This window comes from Triturus cristatus, chromosome 10, assembly GCF_964204655.1.
Source record: "Triturus cristatus chromosome 10, aTriCri1.1, whole genome shotgun sequence".
Classification (NCBI taxonomy): domain Eukaryota; kingdom Metazoa; phylum Chordata; class Amphibia; order Caudata; family Salamandridae; genus Triturus; species Triturus cristatus.
This window is the reverse complement of record NC_140593.1, coordinates 233,210,677-233,234,773: the sequence shown is the minus strand read 5'-3', so window position 1 is coordinate 233,234,773 and position 24,097 is coordinate 233,210,677. Positions and strand designations below refer to the sequence as shown.

At 45.8% G+C, this 24,097-nt stretch overlaps 1 protein-coding gene across 1 annotated transcript; it reads left to right on the top strand.

Moving 5' to 3' along the window:
• Positions 1-1,069: 1,069 nt before the first annotated feature.
• LOC146789255 (uncharacterized) lies at positions 1,070-17,437 on the top strand. Its single transcript, XM_085630029.1, has 4 exons — positions 1,070-1,382; positions 6,379-6,486; positions 15,936-16,037; positions 17,028-17,437. The coding sequence occupies exons 1-4, from the start codon at positions 1,184-1,186 to the stop codon at positions 17,396-17,398; spliced, it is 780 nt and encodes a 259-aa protein (XP_085486155.1). The 5' UTR covers positions 1,070-1,183; the 3' UTR covers positions 17,399-17,437.
• The last annotated feature ends 6,660 nt before the right edge of the window (positions 17,438-24,097 follow it).

The following is a 24,097-nucleotide window of genomic DNA, read 5'->3' as shown; positions in this document are numbered from 1 at the left end:
CGTCCCGAAGGTATTGTGGAGCGCTTTACATGAGCACCGGCAACCTTACACAAGAACAGGTTAATGTTTGTGGGTTATGGCAGAAGGAGGTAATGCGATTTGCTCAGAACGACAGAATGTTGAGCCGACCCCGAGACTCGAACAGGGTTCCCCACTCGGCGTCTCTGGTCGTTACGCCACATCCGTGTAGCTGAGCGTCCAGTTAACGTAGATAAGCTGTTGGCTAGCTCTCGGTGATAAGCGTGTTGTTTTACTTGGTTTTGTACCGGCGCATGCGTGACACAAAGAGAAACCGACCCAAAGCGTTGCGTTGGTTTATACTTACCACTGTGAAAGCAGGCAGGCGCCGTGCACAGATGTGCAGCGACGGTCTGGCGCATGCGGAATTCTTAATAAATAACCACCAAAGTGTTTCATGCACACATGGTGGGAGTTCACCTCTAGAATCATCAGGACAGTCTGACTGCAATGTTGTTGCATTCCAGGCCAGACTGCCAAGCCTTATGTGGATAACAAAATTAATGTAACTGTTTTATTAGATAAAGTATCCTAAACCAAGATAGAAGGGAATTACTGGTAAAATGACAACTATGATTTAGCTTACTGTTGGGGAAGTTGAAAAAAAAATGCTAACAAATATATGACAACAGATCTTGAATAAGGGTGTGCAGAAATTGGCGTAATTTCCTTTCAAGAAAATTACCAAAAATTACATGAAATTACATGTAATTACACGTAATGATTCTCCGGCGCCTTGCGTTTAAAAAAAGACACCGGAGACTCGGAGGCTCATTTCGCGTTCAAAAAATAGCACAGAAAGGCTTGCCGCGCAGCACAAGCGTGCAGCCGGTTTGATGAGTGCATCCTGCTCCGGCCTCGCTGTACCTCGTGTTTCTCTACTCAGCTCCATCCACATCCATCCACCTCATTCTTGTCTATTTCTCTGATTTATTCAACTTTATTTTCACTTTTTGTTTCCATTTGACGGCCCCTCTGCTTTTATTTTTACAATTATTTTCCCTGTTTGTCTGTTTTTCTACATTTCTTTTTCCTCCCAGCTATGGCAGAAGACTCTCGAACCCCCTGTGGTCGACGGAGGCGCAAGGGGGTAAAGCCCCGCCATATTTTCGGTAAAAAGGAGCTGGCAGCACTGATCTTTTATACACAGCGCCACCTCCCGCTCATGCTGGCAGCAGGTGGCAGGCCTGGCAAGGGCTACAGCCTGGCAGAGCGTAAAGTGAGGTGGGGGAAAGTGCGGAGCAGCATGTACCGCCACACTGGGATCTCCCGCACGCAACGGCAGGTGATGCACCGATGGGCTGACGTCCTTGACCGAGAAGATGAACTGCTCAATCTGCTTGGTGTCCAGGTGGCGGGGAAAGGTAATTAATGTTTAATTTTTTATATTTTATTTCACGTTTGTTACTTTTCAGGAGGCTGGAAGATATATATATATATATATTTATATATATATATATATATACACACACACATATGTATATACATATATATGTATATACATGTGTGTGTGTGTATATATATATATTCACTGAAAAAAATAAAGGTGATGAGGGCATTATAGTTAGCAAATAGAATTTTTTTTTAACTTAGAAATTCACTAAAAAACAAAGATTACAGGGACGTTATAGTTAGGGTCAAATTTTACTCATACAAAACCATAGAAATTAAGCCGTTATAGTTACCTGTGTTAACTATAACTCGCTCCCCCGCATTGCCTGCTTATGACCTCACATATTACATCACTCATGACATGGTCAGTGACTTTATTCATGACATCACTGAAGACATCTCAAATGACATCACTAATGACACCATCCACAGCATGTCTGATGCACTCACTCACACCCCTTTCAATTCTTTTATACATTCACAGCCGCTCCCACACAACCATTCACAAATCCATTCACAGATCCGTACCAGCACTTACACACCCACACACTGATTCATAGAGCTACACACATATCCACTCGCTCACCCATACTGCCACTCATTCACCCACTCACTCACAAATACCGCCATTGACATATCCACTTATACACTCATACAGGCACTCACACACTAAGTGAGTCAGCCATAGAAATACTCACCCATACAATCAGTCACACAGCCACTAACTCACCAAAACAGTTACACACACACCCACTTACTTACTCATACAAATAGTAACACATACTCACTCACCTATACAGTTAGTGACAGAAGTACGCACTCATCCATATAGCCACTCTCATATTCACTCACTCACGTATACAGTCACTCATATACCCTGTCACTCACCTATACTGCCTTTCACATACCCAGTTACTCAAACATGCTGACACATGCACTCAATCACCGACACAGCCATACAGACACTCACTCACCCATACAGCTTCTCAGACACGCACACAGTACCCCATACAGTCACCGACTAACCCACTCACTCATCCATACAGGCAGTCACACACCTCCTCACCCACACACACAGACACCCAGACAATCATAGAGGTAGTCACACAACTAATCAATCACTCATATAGCCATTCATATACCCACTAACACACTCATACACCCACTTAGACATCAACTGACAGACAGATACACTCATTTACACACCCAGTCACTCACCTATACATTCACTGAGACACCTAATCACTCACTTATACAGTCAGACATGCACCCACTGAGTCATTCATACATACACTCATACACCCACTGATTCAGCAATACACCTTAGTATATATATTTAACACTCATAAACTTTTTTAAACAGTCACTGGATGATGTAATCACTGATGTCATAAGTGATGTCATTTGAGATGTCATGAGTGATGTTACTGACCATGTCATGAGTGATGTAATATGTGAGGTCATAAGCAGTGCTTTGCGGGGGAGTGAGTTATAGCTAACTCAGGTAAGCATAACAGCTGAATTTCTCTGGTTTTGTATGAGTAAAATCTGACCCTAACTATAACATCTATGTAACCTTTGTTTTTTTTAGTCAATTTCTAAGTTTTTTTTAATGCTATTTGCTAACTATAACGTTCTTGTAACCTTTGTTTTTTTCAGCGAATTTCTACGTTTTTTTAAAATGCTAATTCCTAACTATAACGTCCCTGTAACCTTTGTGTTTTTTTAATGATTTTTGAAAAAAGGTTTTTTTACTAGTAGTCATGTTTGCAGCATGGTGGAGAAAGGGAGCTGGGCCTCCAACCAGCTCTCAGGAATTCCGCTGTGTAGGACTTACAGGAAGTACCAGGAGGCCTTCCCGGCCCTCAAGGTTCCTCTGGAATCAAGGGGACTTTATTCCCCAACTAGTAATGCGCCTGGAGGCACGTTTGCAGAGTGGTGGAAAAAGGGGGCATGGCCTCTGACAACTTCTCAGCATTCCTGAAGTGTGGAAATTACTGGAGGTAACAGGAGGGGTAGTTGGCCCCCAAATACATCCTTGGGGGCCAACTACCCCTCCTATTGCCACTAGTAAGTCCAATACAACAGGATTGCTGAGATCTGATAGCAGACCATGCCCCCTTTCTCTACCCATCTGCTAACGCACCTTCTGACATACTACTAGTAGGGGATGAAGTCCCCTTGGCTATTGAGGGTCCTTGGGGGCTAACAACCCCTTCTGTTAACTCCAGCAACTACCACACAGTGGGTTTGCTGAGAGGTTTTCAGTGGCCATGCCCTCTTTCTCCTCCACTCTGCCAACGCGCCTCCTGGTGCACTACTATTTGGGGGGCAAAGTCCCATTGGCTCTTTAGGGTCCTTGGGGGCCAGCTAGCCCTCCTGTTACCTCCAGTAAGACCCACACAGCTGGATTGCTGAGAGGTGGTCAGAGGAAACACCACCTTTCTCCACCACTCTGCAAATGCGCCTCCAGGAGCACAGCTGCTTGGGGGCAGAAGTCCACTTTAGTCCTTAGGCCCCCAGGAGGCAAGGGGACATCATCATCTCACCAGCTGTGTGCCGAGAGTCATGTTTGCAGCAGAGTGGAGGAGAAAGGGGCATGGCCTCAGACCACCTCTCAGCAATACCACTGTGTGGGGCTTACTAGAGGTAACAGGAGGTCTTCTTGGGCCCTAAGGAGCCTCAGCAGCCAAGGGGACTTTATCCCCGAAACAGGAGCGCATCAGGAGGTGCATTTGCAGAGTAGTGGAGAAAGAGGGTGGGGCCTCCCGCAAGTCATAGCTTATTTTTTAGGAGGGGGGCCGCGTGCCCCCCTTTCCTGGACCATTTTGGCCCCTGGGGACACCATCCCCGAGGGCCTGATCCTTTTATTTTTCTGGAAAAAACGGAAGGGGGGCTGCACAGCCCCCCTCCCGGCACCAGATTTCAGTCCCGGGGAAACCATCCCCCAGGGCCAGACCGTCATTATTATTTTTTTAAACGAGAAGGGGGCCTGTGCGGGCTCCTCCCTGGGCCAATATTGCCCCGGGGACCCCACCCCAGGGCATGCTCATGTTTTAAAGATAATTAGAAGGGGGGCCATGCGGCCATCCTCCCAAGGCAGATTTCAGCCCTGGGGACCCCATCCCCCTGATCCGGTCCTTTGTAAATATTTATTTTTTAAGAAGACAGGGGGGGGCACTCTCCTTGGGCCTATTTCGGCCCTGGGGACCACATCCCTGGGGCCAGGCCCTCACCTTTCTATTTTAAATGGGGAGGTGGCCAGCGTGGCCCACTCCCCTGGCCGATATTGCCCCTGGGATCCCATCCCCGGGGCATGGCTTCTTGTTGGGGAGTGTTGGCAGAGCCTTAAGGCCCACGTGGTGCCTGCCAGCTCCCCACCACTGCAGGAGCTGGCATTGCTTTTGGACAGAGGGAGCTGCATGTCTGTCCAAAAGCACCCCTTCATGGAAGCAAGAGCATTTTCCATGCTCTTGCTTCCATGAAGCAGATCAGAGTTTGCTATGGCTTGGCAGGAGTGGTTCTCCTGCCAAGCAATATCAAACTGCAAGGTGGGCACCCCAGGACATTGCTGGGGCCGACCCTGGGGTGGTGGCAGTCTCAGGGCCAAGGAGCGCTTCCTGAAGAGGGGCAGCGAGGCCCCCTTCCCATCTTCTGTATAGCCCCGGAAAGGTGGTGGTCCCTGGGGACGGGGTTCTCAACAGAGCCCCGTCATTACTTCATTTTTACCCAGGGAAAGTGGCGGTCCTCGGGCTGTGGGGTGCTGCGAGTCCCTCCGCATTTAAGTAAACAAGCCCCGGGAAGGTGGCATACATTATTTAAAATATAGCCCAGGGAGGTGGCAGTCCCCAGGGCTGTGAGGGGGCTGCATGGCCCCCCACAATCCTGTATAGTAGCCCTGGGGAGGTGGTGGTTCCCAGGGCTGCTTGGGGGGTTTGAGCCCTCCCACTCGTTTTAATTCAATATAGCCCTAGGGAGGTGGCGGTCCCTGGTGCTGCAGGTGGCACGTGCCCCCCGCATGTTTTGGGTGTTTAGCCCTAGGGATGTGGTGGTCCCCAGGGTGGTGGGAGGGTCACGTGGCTCCCACATTATTCTTTGCAATTGCACCATGGGTCCTGGCCCACCTGGGGGCTTAATTAAATGAAGCGCAGCAACCCGAGCTTCATTTTTTAAAAAGTTTTGGCGTGATTCACGGATCCAGCATGACTCCTGCCAAAAATATATTTTTTGTAATGCTTTTTTTGGCCATGTGGGTCCCTGTGGGATCCCCTGAATAGTCCTAGGGGGTCAGGGTGTTTCTACCCTGCCCCCCTTTTTTTATATATGTTTTTTTTTGTGACTCAGTTCAACCGAGTCACAAGATGGCTGCCAACACTTCCTGGTTTGAAGAGTTGGCAGCCTTTCAGATCTCAGGCACGAGGCCGGGAGAGGTCGCGGATCCACCACAGCCACAATTGTATATCTGGGAAATCTTTAAATTTCTCAGAAACAACTAAATGGATTTACACCATTTAACATAAAGAGTGCTTTCTGCACCAAGAGCTACATTTTTGCTAAATTTGGTGTAATTCCGTTTAGCAGTTCGGGCTGTAGAAAAACATTTTTGTGGAAATTAACATGGAGTAAAAGCGCATTGGGACTCCCCTTTTTTCACGGCCAATGCTTGACGGATCACACCACAGGAGCTGAAGTCAGCATCAAATTAGTTTTGAAAATTTTGCGAAGATCCATCAAACGACCAATGAAAGTTATTGGCAAATCAAAAACAGCTTTTTAATAGGTCCTAACTATATCTATAGATACAAATATATATATAAAGAATGTGAAGGTTAGGGAACAATTTTTAGGGTGTGTCTAAAATGGGTGGAACAGAATTGGTTAGTCTGGCAATAGGTTTGTTTTTCTGTAAAATACCCTTTTTTTGAGAGTAGAACATATCAGTGTCTTATCTGTCTTACCCCCTTTCAGGACAACCAAAAAGAACTAGGGGGGGCAAGAAAAGCTCCACTACAGACAATGGAGACCCGACCGAAGATGACACCACTTCTTCCACACCAGCCATTCCCTCAGTTGCTGGTAAGTCATATTTATTATTTCTTACTTTTAATAATTCTCACCTAGTATGCATTAAGGCATTATTTATGTATTTTTCCCTTTTCCCAACATACCCTTATCTACTTTAGTGTCTGTTCACCCTACATACCTCCTTGTATTTTCTTTTACATTCCCTTCTGCAGCTAAGTTCCTCTTGTCTGTAGATTTTTTTCTTGTTGTAGAAACCTCTTCCTTGCACCTCTTTTAAATGTCTCCTTTCCATTCCATTCTACTCCTTTAATCATTGTTTTTGATGCATCATTAACCATTGCACTCCATTATTAAAAAACTGTTTTATAGCGAGGAATTGTTGACTACTTGAGCCTTAAAATTTAAAGTAAGCCTTTTGAAGTGAAACTTTGACTAGTAATAACTTCACATTCATTAGGTAATGTAAGTAATTGGATTATTGGTTGATAGGGTAGAAGCCCCACTCAGGCATCAACCACAATCCTAATCAGGCTGAACCACAAAATTCACTAAATTAACCTGTGCTTAATCCTCTGATAGATTGACACAAAGCAGTCAGGCTTAACTTAGGAGCAACATGTAAAGTATTTATGCAGCACACAAACATTAATAGAGGGAAAACACAACACAACGAAAAATCCCATATAGCATAAACGTTAATAAATAAAATAATACTAATATGGCAGTAGTCCAATAAGTAGAACCAGAGATAAAAAATTGAGAAGTCTTAGGTAAAACTAGTGCCCAAAACACAAGCTTACTCGTGACCATTTGTTTGTGCTAGTCCAGGGACGAAGTCACAAGTATAGGCTGACCACGATGGAGCATGGGTTGGATATAGGGACCAGGTTAGTCCTGCTGAAATGTTACTGTCTGAGTCTGCGCAAAGATTTCTGTTCATGTTGGACAAAGCTGCATGGAGGCTCAGCATTGCGGACGGTTGGAGATGTAGCACGAAGAGCAGGTCGGATGCTGCTGGCAATCATCGCTGTAGTGCGAAAAGCCAGTCAAGCTGTTTTAGATGCCCATTGCTGTAGCTTCACATTGGCAGTCGTCGTAGGCTGTCGATGCTGTATAATGAAGTGCAGGTCTCACATTGTCAGTTGCAACTGACTGTCATCAGCACAAAGAACAGGTTTCGCAAGAGTTTTGTGCTGCAGTCATCACAAGTGGCAGAGTATTGGCGCAAAAGGACACATTCAATCTCGTAGGGAGCCAAAACTTCAGGATTTTCACCTTGTGTTTAGGAGGAGGACTCTTGTGCCAGGACCTGGGGAGGCAACTCAGGGAATCAGGACTCACTCCAGCTGAGGCTAGCAGGGCTCAGGCAGATCCAGTTACAGGTTGAGGCAGGTCCAGTTGCAGCAGGTCAGAGGGACAGTTGCAGGGACACCTCTGAAGCTTGTTGTGTTCCTGTAGCTCACACAAGAGGTCAGCCAGCTAATACTTCGAGTCACTCTGGTGAGCCTGAGATGAAGGCAAGAAAGTCCAGCCTTTCTTCTCAGACAGCAAGGGGGTTGTTCAAGCAGCAGATCAGTCCTCTAGTAGCAGGGTAGTCCTTCTGTAACTTCCACAGGTTCAGGAGTGTTGTGATGAGTGGCTCTGGAGGTCAAATACTTACACCTGGTGACAGCCTTTGTGTGTGCAGGAGTCAACGCCATTTGAAGTGTAAGTGGGGCTGGTTTCATCCCCACCCAAGTCATCCTGCCAGGGTGGCCCATCCTACCCATATATAAGCTGCCTTTGTGTTACTGCCTGAATGCAATACACAAACCCCAACAACAGAGCCATTCACAGTAATGTGGCCTAGGGCACTTGAATAGGGCACACATAGTTGGGACAAGAAAATTCCAACTTTCTAAAAGTAGCAATTTCAGAAGTGTGACTTAAAATCAAATGTTACCATTAAAGAGGATTTGTAATTGCAATTCATTTGAGTGTAAACAGCATATTTCTAACTGCTCACAATCTAAAGTTAGCCCTTATTAATTGTAATAAGGTAATCTAGTGTTAGTAAATAGGAGAGATGGGCCATACAACAGTGAAAAATGACTTCAGGAGTTTTTCACTGCCAGGACATGTAAAACGTTTTAAATGTAATGCACCCTCCCCAATAAGCCTTTACGGTCTACCTTATGGGTAACTGATCAGTTTAAAACTGCACCACGGACTGCAGTGGCAGGCCTAAGACATGTTTAAAAGGCTATGTTAGTGGATGGCACAATGAGAGCTGTAGGCTCACTAGAAGCATTTAATTGACAGGCCCTGGGCACATGTAGTACCAACTACTAGGGATTTACAAGTAAATAAAATGTGCTAATTAGCTGTAAGAGAATTTTACCAAGTTTGAAGAGGAGAGCACAAGTTGTTTAGAACTGTGGAGCTGTGGTAAGGTAAACACAGGCCTAAAGCCAACAGAAACAAACTCAGCAAACAGAAAGGGTGAAGGCAAAAGGTTTGGGATCAAGAGTGTCAAATTTAACCTGTGCCCACCACCAAAGCTGAAAGCAGGAAGAACTACCCACCCCCATGGGTGTTCTCATCGCTAAGGCGGAAGGACCTTGGAAAACCATCCTCATTGGCGTAGTCAGTTCAAGGGCAATGCTGTACTATAAAGTCCATTCCCTGTAGGATGATGGGCCCCCTCACAGTTTGGGATTCTCGCCCCTCATCTCCATTAGCTGTCTGAAAGATCTGTGGTCTGCCTGAACCCAGAAGTGAGTTGCAAACAGGTATGATCTTAACTTCTTCAGTGCCCAGACCACTGCAAAGGCTACCCATTCTATAGCACTCTACCTATGCTACCTGGGAAGTAACCTCCAGCTGAGGAAGGCTACAGGTTGGCCTAGGCCCTCTTCATTCAGCTTTGAGAGCACAGCCCCTATGCCATGGTCTGAGCCATCCTTGTGGCCAATTAATTCTTTAGAGAAATCAGAAGTCTTGAGCGCTAGCGCTGTACAAATAGCCTCCTTCAAAGTGTCAAAAAGCATTCAGGCATGCTTCCGAAGGATCACCATCTTAGTCTGCTTTTTAGAAGTCAGCTCTGTCAAGGGGGCAAAATTGACGCCATACCCCTTGACAAATCTCCGGTAGGAACTAAGGCCTAAGAGGCTTTCACCTCAGCCTGCGACTTGGGGGGTTCCCAAGCCAGGATGTTCTGGATTTTGATCTAGAAGGGCTCCATCCTGCTCCCACAGTCCTGGTGGCCCTAGTAAGCTACAGATCAGTGCCCTATCTGGCACTTTCTGGCCTTGATAGCCTCTCTGCCATCTGGAGGGCCCGAAGCACTCCCTGGAGGTGGAACAGGTGATCTTCTCAGCTTGAGCTAAATACAGCAATGTTGTCTATATAGTCAACACTTAAATCCTCCATCCCAGACAGGACCGGTTGACCAACCTCTGGATGGTGACTGGGGCATTCTGTAACCCAAAGGGCATCACCCGGAACTTGAAGTGGCATTCTGGGGTGAAGAATGCAGACCTCTCCTTATCCCCCTTGGTTAAGGTAACTGCCAGTACCCTGGCATCAGGTCATATGTACTCAGGAACTTGACTGCTCCTAACCACTCAATGATTTCCTCAGCTCGGGGGATGGGGTCCGCATCAGTGTTAGTTATTGATTTGAGCCTGCAGTAGTCCACACAGACTAGTTCACTCAGTTTTGGTGTGGTGCCCAATTTTGCGTCCTTAGGTACCAGAATCACTGGACTGGACCAATGGCTGATGGAGTGCTTAATCACCCCTAACTCCAGCATCTTGGAGACTTCTTCATTAATGCTTGGTCTCACTTTGTAAGACAGCCAGTATATTTGTTTTTTGACAGGGATGCTGTCTCTGGGGTCAATGTTGTGAGCTCCCCAGGTGGTGAGCACTGGGATAAGTTAGAAAAGACAGGTGCCCACAGCAAGTGACAAAAGTCCCTCTGTTGTTCTGGGTTCAGGTGGGTAAGAGGACACCTCCTTCCACTGACCCATCCTTCTCCTTGAAATATAAGAGTTTGGGGAGAGGTTCACTCTTCTCTTCCACCCCATCATCCATCACCTGGAGGATGGTTATCTTTGAACCTCTCGAAGTGGAGTTTGAGGCGGTTGACGTATAGGACCTTTAAAGGGTTCCTGGAGAATTTGAGGTCCACCAGGTAAGTGACCTCCCCCTTATGCTCCTTTACCTCCTGGGGCCCACTCTACCAGTCCTGCAAGGCCCTGGGCTCCATTTTCTCCATCATCCACACTTTCTGACAAGGCTGAAACTCAACCAGAGTGACCTTCTGATCATATCAGAGTTTCATAACTTCCAGGCTGGCTTTCAAGTTCTCAGTGGCGTTCTTCCAGGACCATTTCTACTGAGTTCTGAGAGCCAACATGTAGCTGACTACATTCTGGGGGGGAGGGAATTCTTGGGAGCTTGCTCCCACCCCTATTCCACAGGCTAAGATGCCCTCTGAGAGAGTGACCTTACAGACGTTCAAAGGGACTGAACCTTTTCCCTTAGGAGGCACTTCTCTGTAAGCAAACAGGCATTGCAAAAGGACATCCCACTTCCACCTCAAGGGCTCTGACAGGCCCTTTATCATACCTTTGAGAGTCTTGTTTGAACATTTCAAGAAGCCTATTAGTCTGGGGATGATATGGTGTGGAAAACTTGTAAGTTACTTCACACTTGTCCCACATGGACTTCATGTATTCTGACTTGAAGTTGATACCCTGGTCATACACCACCTACTTGAGGAATCCCACATGGATAAAGATTCTCATCAGTGCCCTGATCACTGTGGGCGCTGTCACTGTCATCAGAGTTATAGCCTCGAGTACCGAGTGGCATGCTCAACCAAGATCAGATTAAACCTTTTGCCCAGGGCAGTCTTGGGTACCAGTGGCCCCACAATGTCAATGGCCACCCACCCAAAGGGGTGGCTACAACAGGAAGCTGAACCAGAGGGAGCCTTCCACTTCCCCCCTGTCTTTCAACTGGCCTGGCAGGTAAGACAAGACCTGCAGGATGTGTCTAAACTCAATCTCATCCAGGGACAATAGAAGTGGATCACAAGCCTCACAAAGGTCTTGAAATACCCCAGATGTCCTGCCAGGGGTACATTATTAGCCAGTCAAAGTAAAAAGGCTCTGTATCATTGGGGTACCTCCAACACACAAGTTGCCCCAGACTTAGGAACCTTAGACTCGCTACATAGGAGATCGTTCTCCCAATAGATCAGGTCATCACCAGAGGCATCGCCAGCCACTTAGTCCTTTGCCTGGCACTTTAGGCCCTCAAGAGTAGGGCACTCTTTCTGGGCTTTGTAGAATTCCTCCCGGAATGGTCCCCCTTCCTCTTGCAGGTCGTCCAGCTTGGGTAGATCCCGCCAGGGCAGAATTGCCCTCCCATGTAGGTTCTAGGGCATCATCCTCAGGCGCAGCATCCCCCTGGATCATGGGAGACTTAGGAGTAGGTTTCCCATGCTGTGTGCCCTTTATCTTTTTAGCAGGTACCAGTGCCATTTTTCTAGGCTCCAGGTCTAGATTTTCCTCTCAGGCTGCCATGGACCGTGTGGTCAGGCATACCCTCTCAGGCAACCCTAATATCTTTAGGTGGGACCAGATCTCCACCTTCTTCCAGATGGTGTGCTGCCTGTCATTACCAAACAAACAATCTACAGGCTGAAATCACAGCTACTGTTAAAGAAACTGAGACCCCCCACCCCCCATTATATGGTACCAGAGCCACAGGATACTGACTCTTGTGGTTGTCAGCTCATACAACCTGGTTGAAAACATTGGGGATTACTTGCTCCGAGGATACCAGATGACACCTGACAGAAGTCATACTGGCTCATGTGTCTCTCAGAGTCACCACCCACTGTCCATTGGTGGTCACCCACTGCCTATACTTTTTAGTATTGCTAGGCATCTGAGTCTTTGGCACATCTCTCTATTAACTGGGTAACCTCCTTCCCAAGCGCTGCACTGGCCATCCCTGGTGTCTGGCTACCAGTAGCGGTCTTATGCCTTTTAGGACAGAGGGAGTCCCCCTTGATATACCCGTACCTAGGGCACTCACAGCATTTTGGGTAAAAAACCTCTCAGGCTAACTACCTCCCTTCTGGTCAGGTCGGGACTGGGAATCTTTCCTGTGAGACTTGTTTTGGAGGCCTTTTGGGACTTTTTGCTTTTCTTTTTGTCTCTACCCTCTTTCTTCTAATGGGTACTCTGCCCATGCTTATAGCTATTCTCACCAGGTGGCTTATTGGACACTCTGGTCTTGACACAGAGTTCTGTCTTTTTTCCAAGCTCTTTCAGTGAAGAAGCTTGCTTTCAATCAGGTGTTGGTGCGGCTCTGTAAAGCAAGTATTGAACACATGCGCTCTCCAAATCAGATCATACAGCCCCTCATAATCACTCACTTTGCTGCCCTTAACCCAAATATTCAGTGCTTTTCTGGAGTAATAAATGAAATCCACACATGACTGGTTTGACAGCATTAGGCTGTCCCTAAATCTTGTTTGGTACTTCTTTGGGGCCCGTCCAAATTTGGTAACAAGAATGGCTTTCAAGGGGGCATATTTCACCTGGTCATCTACCTCTAATGTGAGCAGGATATCCCTCCCCAACATAGGCATATGTTTCCAGAGACTCGCCCCCCCCCCTCCCATCCTCTTCTGGAACGCTAGGAATCCTTAGGTCTACATGAGAAGTTGAAAACCATTTGTCCGTATCACCCCCACCACATAGATAGGCACCCGGTCTTTAGGGATGTGGACCTTTCAGTCTCCACTGGACACTGGTTTGTGGTTGCCACCATTGCTGCTGGACTATGAGAGTTGCTTAGCTTTCAAGTCAAGCTCCTTCAAACTCTCTTTCTGAGCTAACAGACGTTTATTTTCATTCAAGGCATCAACCTTCATCTCCTCTGCAGCCAACTTCAACTTGGCCAGCTACATTTTGAGCTCCCTCTCATCTTGCTAGTCCTCCAGCTCTTCAGAGGACAAGTTGTGGGAAGACACACTGTTCCCTGCCCTAGCAGGGACCTCACTTCTGGGAGCATGTTTTCTTCCTACTTCTGCTGCTGCAGTTTTTGGCCTATGGCCAGGCAATTTCCTTTCTCATTCTCAATGTCCATTTCCTCATCCTCAGGGGTATTTCCTTCCTGTACTTCTGTAGCAGCCGGCACCCACCTGATCTCCTCAAAGGCTCCGAGGGCTATTTGAAAGCTCACTTCAGTAGCCCTCTTTCCTACATTCAGCCCTGGCTCCCTGCAGAGTCTCTTCATCTCTGTCATCTTGAGGTGAGGTTGTCAATGCTGCTCAGTTCCAACTCCAATGTAGCAAGAACGTTATGAGGCAATACTTACTTTTGGAAACAATAAAAATAGCTAATCAAGGACAATTTGAAAAAACTTAAAATCTTATGTCAGAGTATTTATATGGGGTTTTTGGTTTTACACAAATCACATGGTGGCACTACACAAACACATGTACTGGATCCCACCTCTGCCACTAAGGTAAGAAATTGGGTTATTAGTTGAGGGAGATGGAAGCTAGGCAAGGGAGGAATGTCAATTGCCCCTGAGTAATCAGAGTAGTATCAGTAATTACCCATTACTCTAGTGACGGGAAATTCAATGATTTATCGATTATGTCAGCTTGAGTTGTTAAGGGCAAACATCTTACTGCTGGAGCCCATGAACTCTGAACTATGAGAAAGCTTGTTGTGCCTCTGTAGTTTACACAGGAGGTCAGCCAACTGGCACTTGTAGTCACTCTGGTTAGCCGGGGATGAAGGCAAGCAGGTCCAGTCTTGCCAGCAAGGCAATCCTTCACGCAGCAGGACAGTCCTCTAGCAGCAATGTAGTCCTTCTTCTGTAACTTCCACATGTCAAGGAGTGTTCTGTTGAGTGGCTCCGGTGGTCCATGAATTATATCGGATACCAGCCTTTGTGTGTGCAGGAGGTAAATACATTTCAAGTGTTAAAGGAGCTGGGTACAACTTCTCACAAGCCACCCAGCCAGGACGGCCCTTCAAGACCACACCTTAGCCCCTTTGTGTTACTGTCTGGAAACAATACAGAAACCCTAACAGAAGTGCCATTCACAGTCATGTGGCCCAAGATAGTAGTAGAAGGCACAAATGGTTGGGACAAGGAAATTACAACATTCTAAAAGTGTCATTTTCAGAATTGTGGCTTAAATCTGACTTTACCATTAATGAGGATTTTAAATCACAATTCATTTGAGTGTAAACAGCCTATCTCTATCTGCTCCCAATTTAAAGTTAGCACTTATTAAATGTAATATGGTAACCCAGTGTTAGTCAACGGGAGAGATGGGCCTTACAACAGTGAAAAATGACTTTAGGACATTTTCACTTCCAGGACATGTAAAACTTAAAAATGACTTTAGGACATTTTCACTTCCAGGACATGTAAAACTTAAATACACATGACTTACTTTTTAAATACAATGTACCCTCCGCTATAAGCCTTTAGGGCAGGCTTCTCCAACGAGTAGCCCATAAGCTACTGGTAGCTCTTCAGCTACCTGGAAGTAGCTGTTCTGTGCGCAGCCCCACTTACTAAATTTGCGGCTTTTGCCTGGGTGAATATATGGAATCCAAAGTTGAAAAGTGTGTATTTGAGATGGAAACGAGTTTTTTCAAAACTCATAAGCTGTTTTTTGGAACAAATGGTTGGGTTTCCAAAATATATTTAAAGCTGATATTTGAGTGATAAATCATATGGCTTTCAGGAGACTTATTACTAACAGTGCAACCTTGAAGCTCTGGCTTTGCAGCTATGGCTGTTATGTGTTACCCATAATAAAGGCATTGTAAATTGACTAAGCCTTTTTACACTATGCTGCTGGTAGTATTCTTGCAAAGAGTGGCCACTTTTTAATCCTATCTGATGTGGTCACCGTTACAAAACTAATAATAGTAGGCCATGATGATTTTCATTGAACAAAAGTAGGTTTACTACAGAAAAGGGTGGAGACCCCTGCTTTAGGGCCTACCTTAGGGGTGACATAAGTACTTAAAAGGAAGATTTAGGTCTTGCAAAAGGTTTATCCGCCAGGTCGAAATTCAGGTTTAAAACAGCACTACAAGCCGCAGTGGTAGGCCTGAGACAAGTTTTAAAAGGCTATCATTGCTGCAAGCCTTCTAGTAGCATTTAATTCACAGGCCCTGAGTACAGGTAGGGATGTAAAAGTAAATTAAATGTGCCAATTAGCTGTAGGTCAATTTTACTATGTTTGAAGGAGAAAGCACAAGCACCTCAGCTCTGGCTAGCAGTGGTAAAGCGCACAGAGTCCTGAAGTCAATAACAATTAATTCACCAAATAAGAGGGCCGAAGGCAAAACGTTCGGGGGAATACCACATCAATTATGTCAGTTCTAACTGGTATTGGTTCTTAACTTGTTCAACTGCTATGGTTAGTACTAATATGCTAAATAAGTGCATTTCTTTTACTAGAACTTCAAGCACTCCAGACTGATGAGGAGGAGGTCAAGTACCATCCTGTGGAGGTCAAGTACCATCCTTGTGAGGGGGGTCAAGCAGATGCTGGGACGAGCGGTATGTCACTTCTGTCTCTTAATGAGAACTGCTGCATTTGTTAATGTATTCCTTTCTTGCTTCGAAACCTGTTTACCAATCCTGTTTAAATTATCCATCTTCCTATGTTTCTGTCTCAACCTCTCTACCAAAGTAATTGGGAGAAGACAAGGTTTATTGTCCATTGCCCACTCAAACCTACAACCTCTCCATTCTGTCCTAGACAGCTAACAATCCCAACTCCTTGGATGTCACATTTCTCTCACAGTTTTACTTGTGGCTTCATTACACTGTTCCAACTCAACCATCCATCAATCACGTGAGTTAGCCTACTACATATGACCTAACCTGTCCATACACATGGCCTAACCTGTCCATAGCCAAACCTAAACCTAGCCCTGGCCCTGACATTTAAGAACTTATCCAACAATAATTTGCTCCATAGTCCAGTAATATGAATACTTGTTGTACACTTAAAGTTGGGGTGGAGGGTGCAGTGTGGGACTCAGTCTAAACTCATGGCAGGATTAAGGCGGGAGAAAGATAAGAGGAGGGCCATTGGACCTTGTTGTCTATAAAAACATGCTGCCTTGCCAGGTTGGCTGAATGAATGTTGCACAATATACATAGCCAACCAAATTGCACAACGTAGATATCACGGGACATATTTTTTATGGCAATATATGCGTATATTTTGCAGCTAAGTCATTCTTAAATAGCTTATTAAGTGTATGGTGGAAGTGTTACCCCATTAATTCAATTAATGTTTCATACATTTTAGCAAAAAATCAATTTTTGATTAGGGCGGTAGTCATGGATTCATTCATACCACAAACTGCATTATGTAAATTATGTGTGGGGGAAAAAAGGCCCTGTGACAAATAATTACATATAAAAATCCCAGTGGCCCAAGGGAAAGAGCAAAGTTTTACGACTGCCTGACTATATAAGCAAGTTTTTGTGGTGAGTAATACAACTCATATTCTTTTTTTCTTTCATTGGATCATTCAGCTGCTCCTTCCAGAGCCCAGGACCCAGAATCACAGCAGGATATTGCCACACGGCAGCGCCTCCAGAAAATGGAGGCAATTGTGTTGGAATATCGCCGTCTAGCAATCTTTAAGGAAGAGGAAGAGGAGGAGGAAGCTGCCACCACCTTGGAGGCTTCCTCAGGACACCAGTCAGTGGCTTCCTGGCCACGCCATCACTGTCACTGCACGCAGCCAACATCCCAAGCAGCCACTCACCCCCCAGCCACAGAAGCCCTCCTGCAGCAAATGTTGCAAAGCTTGGAGGAGGTGAAGCAGGCCCAGTGGGGCATTGTGAGCACTCAGAATGACATTTTAAGGAGGCTGGAGGTAATTGAGGGCCGGCTATATTAGGGAGGATGCCTGTTAAGGGAGGTGAGGGTAGCATCAACAGTTGGGAATGGTGTACTTAGTATAGATTCTATAGTGGGCTTTTGAGGTTAAGGGAGAGGGGGTGGGGCTGTTGTGGTAGATGAGGGTGGGACTTTACATTTTTATGTTAATAAATCGTTTTCTTTCATGTGTGTATTTTTATTCATTTTTTAATTTACTACTAGCCATTAATGGTTAGTGTAGCATTTCTGTTCATTTAGCAGGATGTTCCACCAGCATGGTAACTACAGAGGGTGAGCCCCACACATGGCTCATCAAAAAACAATCGTAGAAGCGTATCTAAGCCCATTATCCTATCGTTAGTATCTCTCTTTACCTGAGTTCCTTTGCCAGGTTAGATGGGTTACCCTACCTCTTCCAGTCTACCCCTCTGCAATCAGTTTGGAAAACTGACCATGACCAACCCTCCACCTCTTTAACGTATTGATATTATTTTATCTGAGCAGCATCCGCTCTCCCAACAGTAATAGTAGTATACTTACTTCCTTTGCTCTATCCTCCTTAACTATTGACTACTAATAGTGCCTGCCAACCCAGAGCCAAACAATTTCTCCTTCCCGTTCTTAGAACATATTTTCCTACCTGAGTATAAAAGGTAATGTCTACTACCTCCCCTAAATCAGCCCAACGCCTTTATGCAGGGGTTTTTAATAATGATGGTTGCCCTCCACTAACAGGAAAGACACAAGCTATCACAGGGACAGCACAATACTTATTTTAATGAAGCTAGTGAAACAGCCATATGATTCTCATTCAGTCTCACATGCAACTAAACCAAAAGAAAACAAACCTCAGAGTGAGTAGACAATCCAAGATAGTGACGATCATAAAGCAACCTTATGTAGAATTATTTACCTAAGTAAGCGCAATGAACTATCAAGTCTCAGGACTCAAGTGAAGGTGAATTAAAAAAAATCCATGGTGCATACATTGTAGAAAAATTGTGCAGAACATATACTTGGCCATTATTGTTATAATTTTTTTTCTTCACTATGATATTGCTTTCCTGCCTGGGTGAGAGGGGTGGCTTGGGAACATTTTTGGTAACCTCCTCCTATTAATGCCGGCTTTAGGGTGGTGCAACTGATGCCACTGCACCGGACGCAAAGGTCCAGGGGACACCATTTGAATGACAGGCTAAGGCGAGATGAGAAAACCTTGCAGAGATCTTTGTGGGAGCTGCATTTTTCAGACGATAATAACTACAGCATGGTTGTCTGGTGATCGATGCACTTGATGGAGAGATCTGTGTTTTTTCTATTTCATTTTACTACTATGTGTACTCCTCCTACTCTTGCACTGATTACCTCTTCTTGACACCCACATTGCTGTGAAGCCTGGTCTCTGCTTGCCTATCGGACATCTCCATCTCCGACCATACCCATCTAGAAATTACTCTAGCGAACCCAGGCTCTGCTGCACCCACATGTCCTCCACTGGTGGCTTCCACCCCATTTACTTAGGGACCCTGTGGATGCCACTGTCATCCAAAGAGAAATCGTTGCTTATTTTGAAACCAACAGCTGCCCTAAAATTTGAGATCATACCCTGTGGGATTGATTCAAGACCACAATACGGGGGACTATCTCCTCTATCACCATCCGCCCATAGACAGGCTTCCCATAGACAGGAAGCCTGACTGGTTGAATCTTGTCTCATGGCAGACATTAAGGCCCTGGAGCGCCTTGGCCACGCCAGCTTATCTAGACACACCAAATGGCAATTAGCCTCGCTTAGGGGTCAGTTGCATGCTCTCCTGACAAATAAAGCAGAGCGATTGTTGCTGGCCCTAATGCAAAAGTACTACGGGAGTGATAAGTTGAGCTCCCTCCTTGCGCAAACAAATCCCACAAACGCATATTTCTAAAATCTGGTTGGAGGAAGGGACATGGGCTGTTAACTGCAAAACAGTAGGCATTCCATAGCTTCTATTAAGCTCTCTATACAGGGAACAATACTCCCCAGAAAGCATAGATACATACCTAAATGAATGCCCTTGGGAGCCCATAGATTCTCTACACTCGAAACTCTGGGATTCTCCTGAACATCAGTGTGCTCTTAAGGAACTCTCAATGGGCCAAACCCCTGGCCTGTTGTTCTCCCAGGGTTGTTTTACTGTAAATTACTGTAATTTACTGTAAATCCAGGAGCACTTGTTGGCTCTCTTCAACTCTTTCACGACAGACATGGTCCTAACACCCACTATGGCGGGGGCAGAGGTTGTACTCATACCCAGACCTAGAAAGGGCCCACTCTGTGCGCTTCTTACCATCCGATGGCTCTTTTGAACACGGATGCCAAGATCTATACCAAGATACTTGCTAATCGACTGGTGCCCTATCTACCTGGGCTCATTGACTCGGACCAGGTGGGGTATAAACCGGCAGGTAACGGATAATATCTGCCACCTTGCACATTTGGTAGAAAAAGCCCATGAGCCCAACATCCCCACTTTCCTTCCCTCCCTTGATGCAGAGAAGGTTTTCGACCGACTCAACTGGAGCTTTCTAAGGAGGACCCTTGTTAACATTGGACTGGGCTCTGGCCTGATCTTAAAAATCCTGACAGCCTACACTGCACCCACTGCCACTATTCGTGTCAGTGGGCACTCCTCTCCACTGACCTACCTGGCAAGGAGTACTAGACAGGGATGCCCGTTATCGCCTTTACTCTTCACACTGGCAGTAGAACCCATCACAATTTGTGTTCGCCAGGGAGAAGACATCAAGGGCCTCCATTTGACAGGCATGAGCACAAGGTAGCCCTTTTCACAAATGATCTCTTGCTGACCCCCTCCTGCCTTGATTCTTCGCACCCCGCTCTGGTTTCTGTGCTAACTGTCTTTAAAGAAGTCTCTGGCTTCACACCTTTCCAGAGTACCAATTGGCCAGAGTATCGACGCTCAATCCTGGAAGACCTTCGTCAATGGCAGCCACTACAGGTCTCCTGACTGGGCTGACTCAACGCTGTCAAAATGTCCATCTTTTCCAAAATACTCTACCTATTCCAGATACTCCAGATACTCCACACTGCTGTCCCCCAGGATGCTATCTTTAACCTTCAACAGGACATCCGCACCTTCATCTGGGGGTGGGGGGGACGCCCGAGGCTTTCTAATTCCATACTGATGCTCCCTATGGACCGGAGAGACCTTGCATGCCCCAACCTCCTCAAGTATACTAGGTGGCCCACCTTCCCTTTATCTCGGAGTGGCTGGTTCGAGAGAGTGAGAAGCACTGGTTCCACATGGACCACACAGCAGTCTGTAGACCTCTTTGAGACTTGACGTGGCTCCCTAAACAACCTCATCCCCAGAGCACCTACATAGACATCCCCACCAAAAACAATCCTCGACATCTGGGACAAAATTGCTCTCAAAAGACATCTTACCACCTTCCCCTCTGCCAATACTCCTCTAGCTTTCAACCCAGAATTCACCCTGGCATGATAGGCCCACTTCTTTGCAGATTGGAGGGAAGGGGACTGCCGCAACCTCCGAGACTTATTTGAAGCCTACCATATCAAAACCTTTGAGCAATGCAAACATGACATTAGGGTCCCGGAGTCAGCTCAACTACAATACTACCAGCTGAGACACTAGGCGCTCCTCCCTGCCAATGCCCAGGAGGCCATGCATGCTCTCACATCCTTCAAGACCATGGTTTGGTCTTTCAGAGCAACAAGGGGCCTGATCTCTTGCCACTACTCCAACACTCACCTTGCCCAAGACACATCCCTACCAAATCCAGCGGCATGCAGATACTACTGAGGGTATTTCTCCAAAGCAGTGGAACAAGCTACCCCCAAACTGTATAGGAGTATACCCCAAGCTGAGAACGCATATACCCTGGCTCACCTGCCCACCATCTACCCAACAGGTTCTCTGCTATGCTAGAGGTGTAATTTGGCAACAGCTGATTTGCTCCACATCTGGTGGTCATACCCCCTAATAGAAACCTATTGGAAGGAGGTCCTGAGCCACATCAAAGGGGTGGTAAGCTATCCTCTCTTTCACTCATTCAATACGGTGATCCTGGGCATCCACCCTCTGACATTACACGCCATAACACATGCCGATTGGGGGCTCATAGCTCACATGTTAGGGGTGGCCAGACAGGTTATAGCCCTCCAGTGGAAGGACACCTCAGCTCTTTCAATTGCTCAGATGTTTGGATGCCTCTGGCATGTAATGGCCATGGAACTGCTGTCCCATATTGTGTCCCTTTATGACACAAAATTTACACGCACATGGCAGCCTCTGATAACTTATTTCACCCACTTGGGACACTTGTGCTTTACTCCCCCTCCATTTGTTTGATTAAATGTCCCCATCATAGAGACACCCATTGACGTATAAGATACCCATGTCCCCCCACTCTACTAATACCAACCCATTCATGTCCGGCACCCTCCCAACTCCCTAAACTGAGCAATTTGTGCACACTGACCTCTCTGGCAAGGCATAGTTATACACGCTTCAAAATGACCGTTCCTCTGTTTAGGTTTGTTCTGTTCCTATCTTACCTTCCTCTCAGAAACTGGCATTTCTCCCCTCCTCTTCTGCGCTGAATTTAGCTGCCAAACCTCCTTATAAACCTAGCACTGATGTGGCTTTGTTGAGGGGCCTGTATTATACACTTGAGATAATGCATGTTGGTTCTAATGTCTTACTGATTTATTGCACTTTTGTATAATCTTGCACCACTGCTATGGTCAGATGCCTACACCCGTTATGGCTTTGTTCTTCATGTCTCCATGTTTCTGTTTGTTCCCAAAATGCCAATAAAAAGTTTTCAAATAAAAAGAAAGTGCTGCATGCAAACTGCAATCATAGGTTTTGAACCTTTTTTCTTCATCTTTTGTCATTCTAACATTGTTAAAAAAGATTTCTTTGGGTAGTAATACATTTTATTAGTTTAGACTGCCCCGACCCCTGGGTTCCATTTTACTGTTTGTGGCAGCCGATTTACTAGGATTTTGTGCCAGATATACATTATTGATGTGGCACAAACTTGGTGCAAAGTGTTGTTTTAAAAATTCACTTCCAGAGCAAATCCTAAATTGTGTTGGTAAGTAGCCCTAAAGTAACATGAATTAGCTCTTTGCTCTACTTTGTGTCAAGGGGCATACCATGGATGGTACAGAGATGTTAACAACCAACCACCATCTGATTTGATGTTATGTACTATCATTGGTAGAAAGGGATTTGCATTAAAAATACGCCTCCTTAGCACGCATAACTGTTCCTCACACATAGAAAGTGGTAAAGTGTTAAACCTTGTACAAAACCTAATTCCAGCCTTCCAGTTCAAAACCTATGCTTGACATCATGTTCACACCCTTAAACTATGGTGCAAGTTTGTGCGTGCTGGAGCAAGGTAGCTGAAGGTAAGCCACCATTAGAGGAAAGAGCAACAACTTGCTTTCTTAGTAGAGATGACGCTGCTGTACTCTCTCCTTTTTTCACAACACAGAACAGCAACTTTGGTTACTTCACTGAGTTGTCTAAAAACATACTGAATCTGCCCCATGTTTCTCAAGATAAACCACTCTTTACATATAATGTATCAGAGTATAAGTGACATGTGACTCCTAGTCCTTGTGGCCCTCATTGTCTTATGTCACATTTCCTGTATCTAGATTTATGCATTCATTCATTGTCTCTTTAAATTATGTGTGTGTGATGTAAAGCTCTCTGACACCTTGCATTGGTATGAGTACTGCTATAAAAGAAATTAAGTAAAAGTGAGAGAAGGGCTAAGTAGAGATGAACGGCACTATTGGAGGATACTGGTGAGGTAATCAGTGGGGAGAAGAAAGTCACTGGGACCTGGGCTTGTGTCAACAAACCTTTATGCACTGTAACAGTTGGTGTAGATGTAACCACACCCACCCTGCCATTCGTGAGATCTGTTGATGGTGGAAATTAACATCACAACATATCACACAAATTATGAAAGAGGGTTAAGAATTTCATGAATGCCCCAGTTACTTACTGTTACTCTTCATTACTCTGAGTCCTGGTCTTCCTAGACACAGTCCTTACACCCGTGATTTATCGCCAACAGCAGAACATATTCCCTAGCTGACAAAAAATGATTCCCCTAAGATTGCTGCCATTTACCCAGCCATCCCATAAAGGGGAAACAGTGACAGCACTTCCTGTCCCAATACCAAGTAAAGTAAAAACACAACAGAAAGCATTAACATACCTCAGGGAGGGAGGGTGGGTACCAGGACTGTGCCAGGGAAGACTGGTACGTTACCGGGCAGTCAGATCTCTGCTTTTACTGGAATTAATGTCCCCTACATTTGAGTTTGAGGAAGCAAATGTGCCAGGAGATGGGGCACCAGAGGATACAAAGTCACCGTGCTTCAAGGCATAATGTACAAGACAGACGCCATCGCTCCCTGACTCCTCAACCACATCCTGGCATATGCCAAAGTCAAAGCCAAAAGATCCTGCAGATGTCAAATTAACCGTAGGAGTCTCTCCTCCAATAGGAACACCTCCTCACTCTCCATGCAAAACCTAGCCCTCAGAAATTGCAAAGTCTGAGTGGGGTGTAAATGTGACTTTGCCTAATTCAAAAGGAATCTGAAAGTCAGAAGCAGATTGCAAGAAGAAACAATTAGTCAATCATCAAGGTAAGGGAAAAG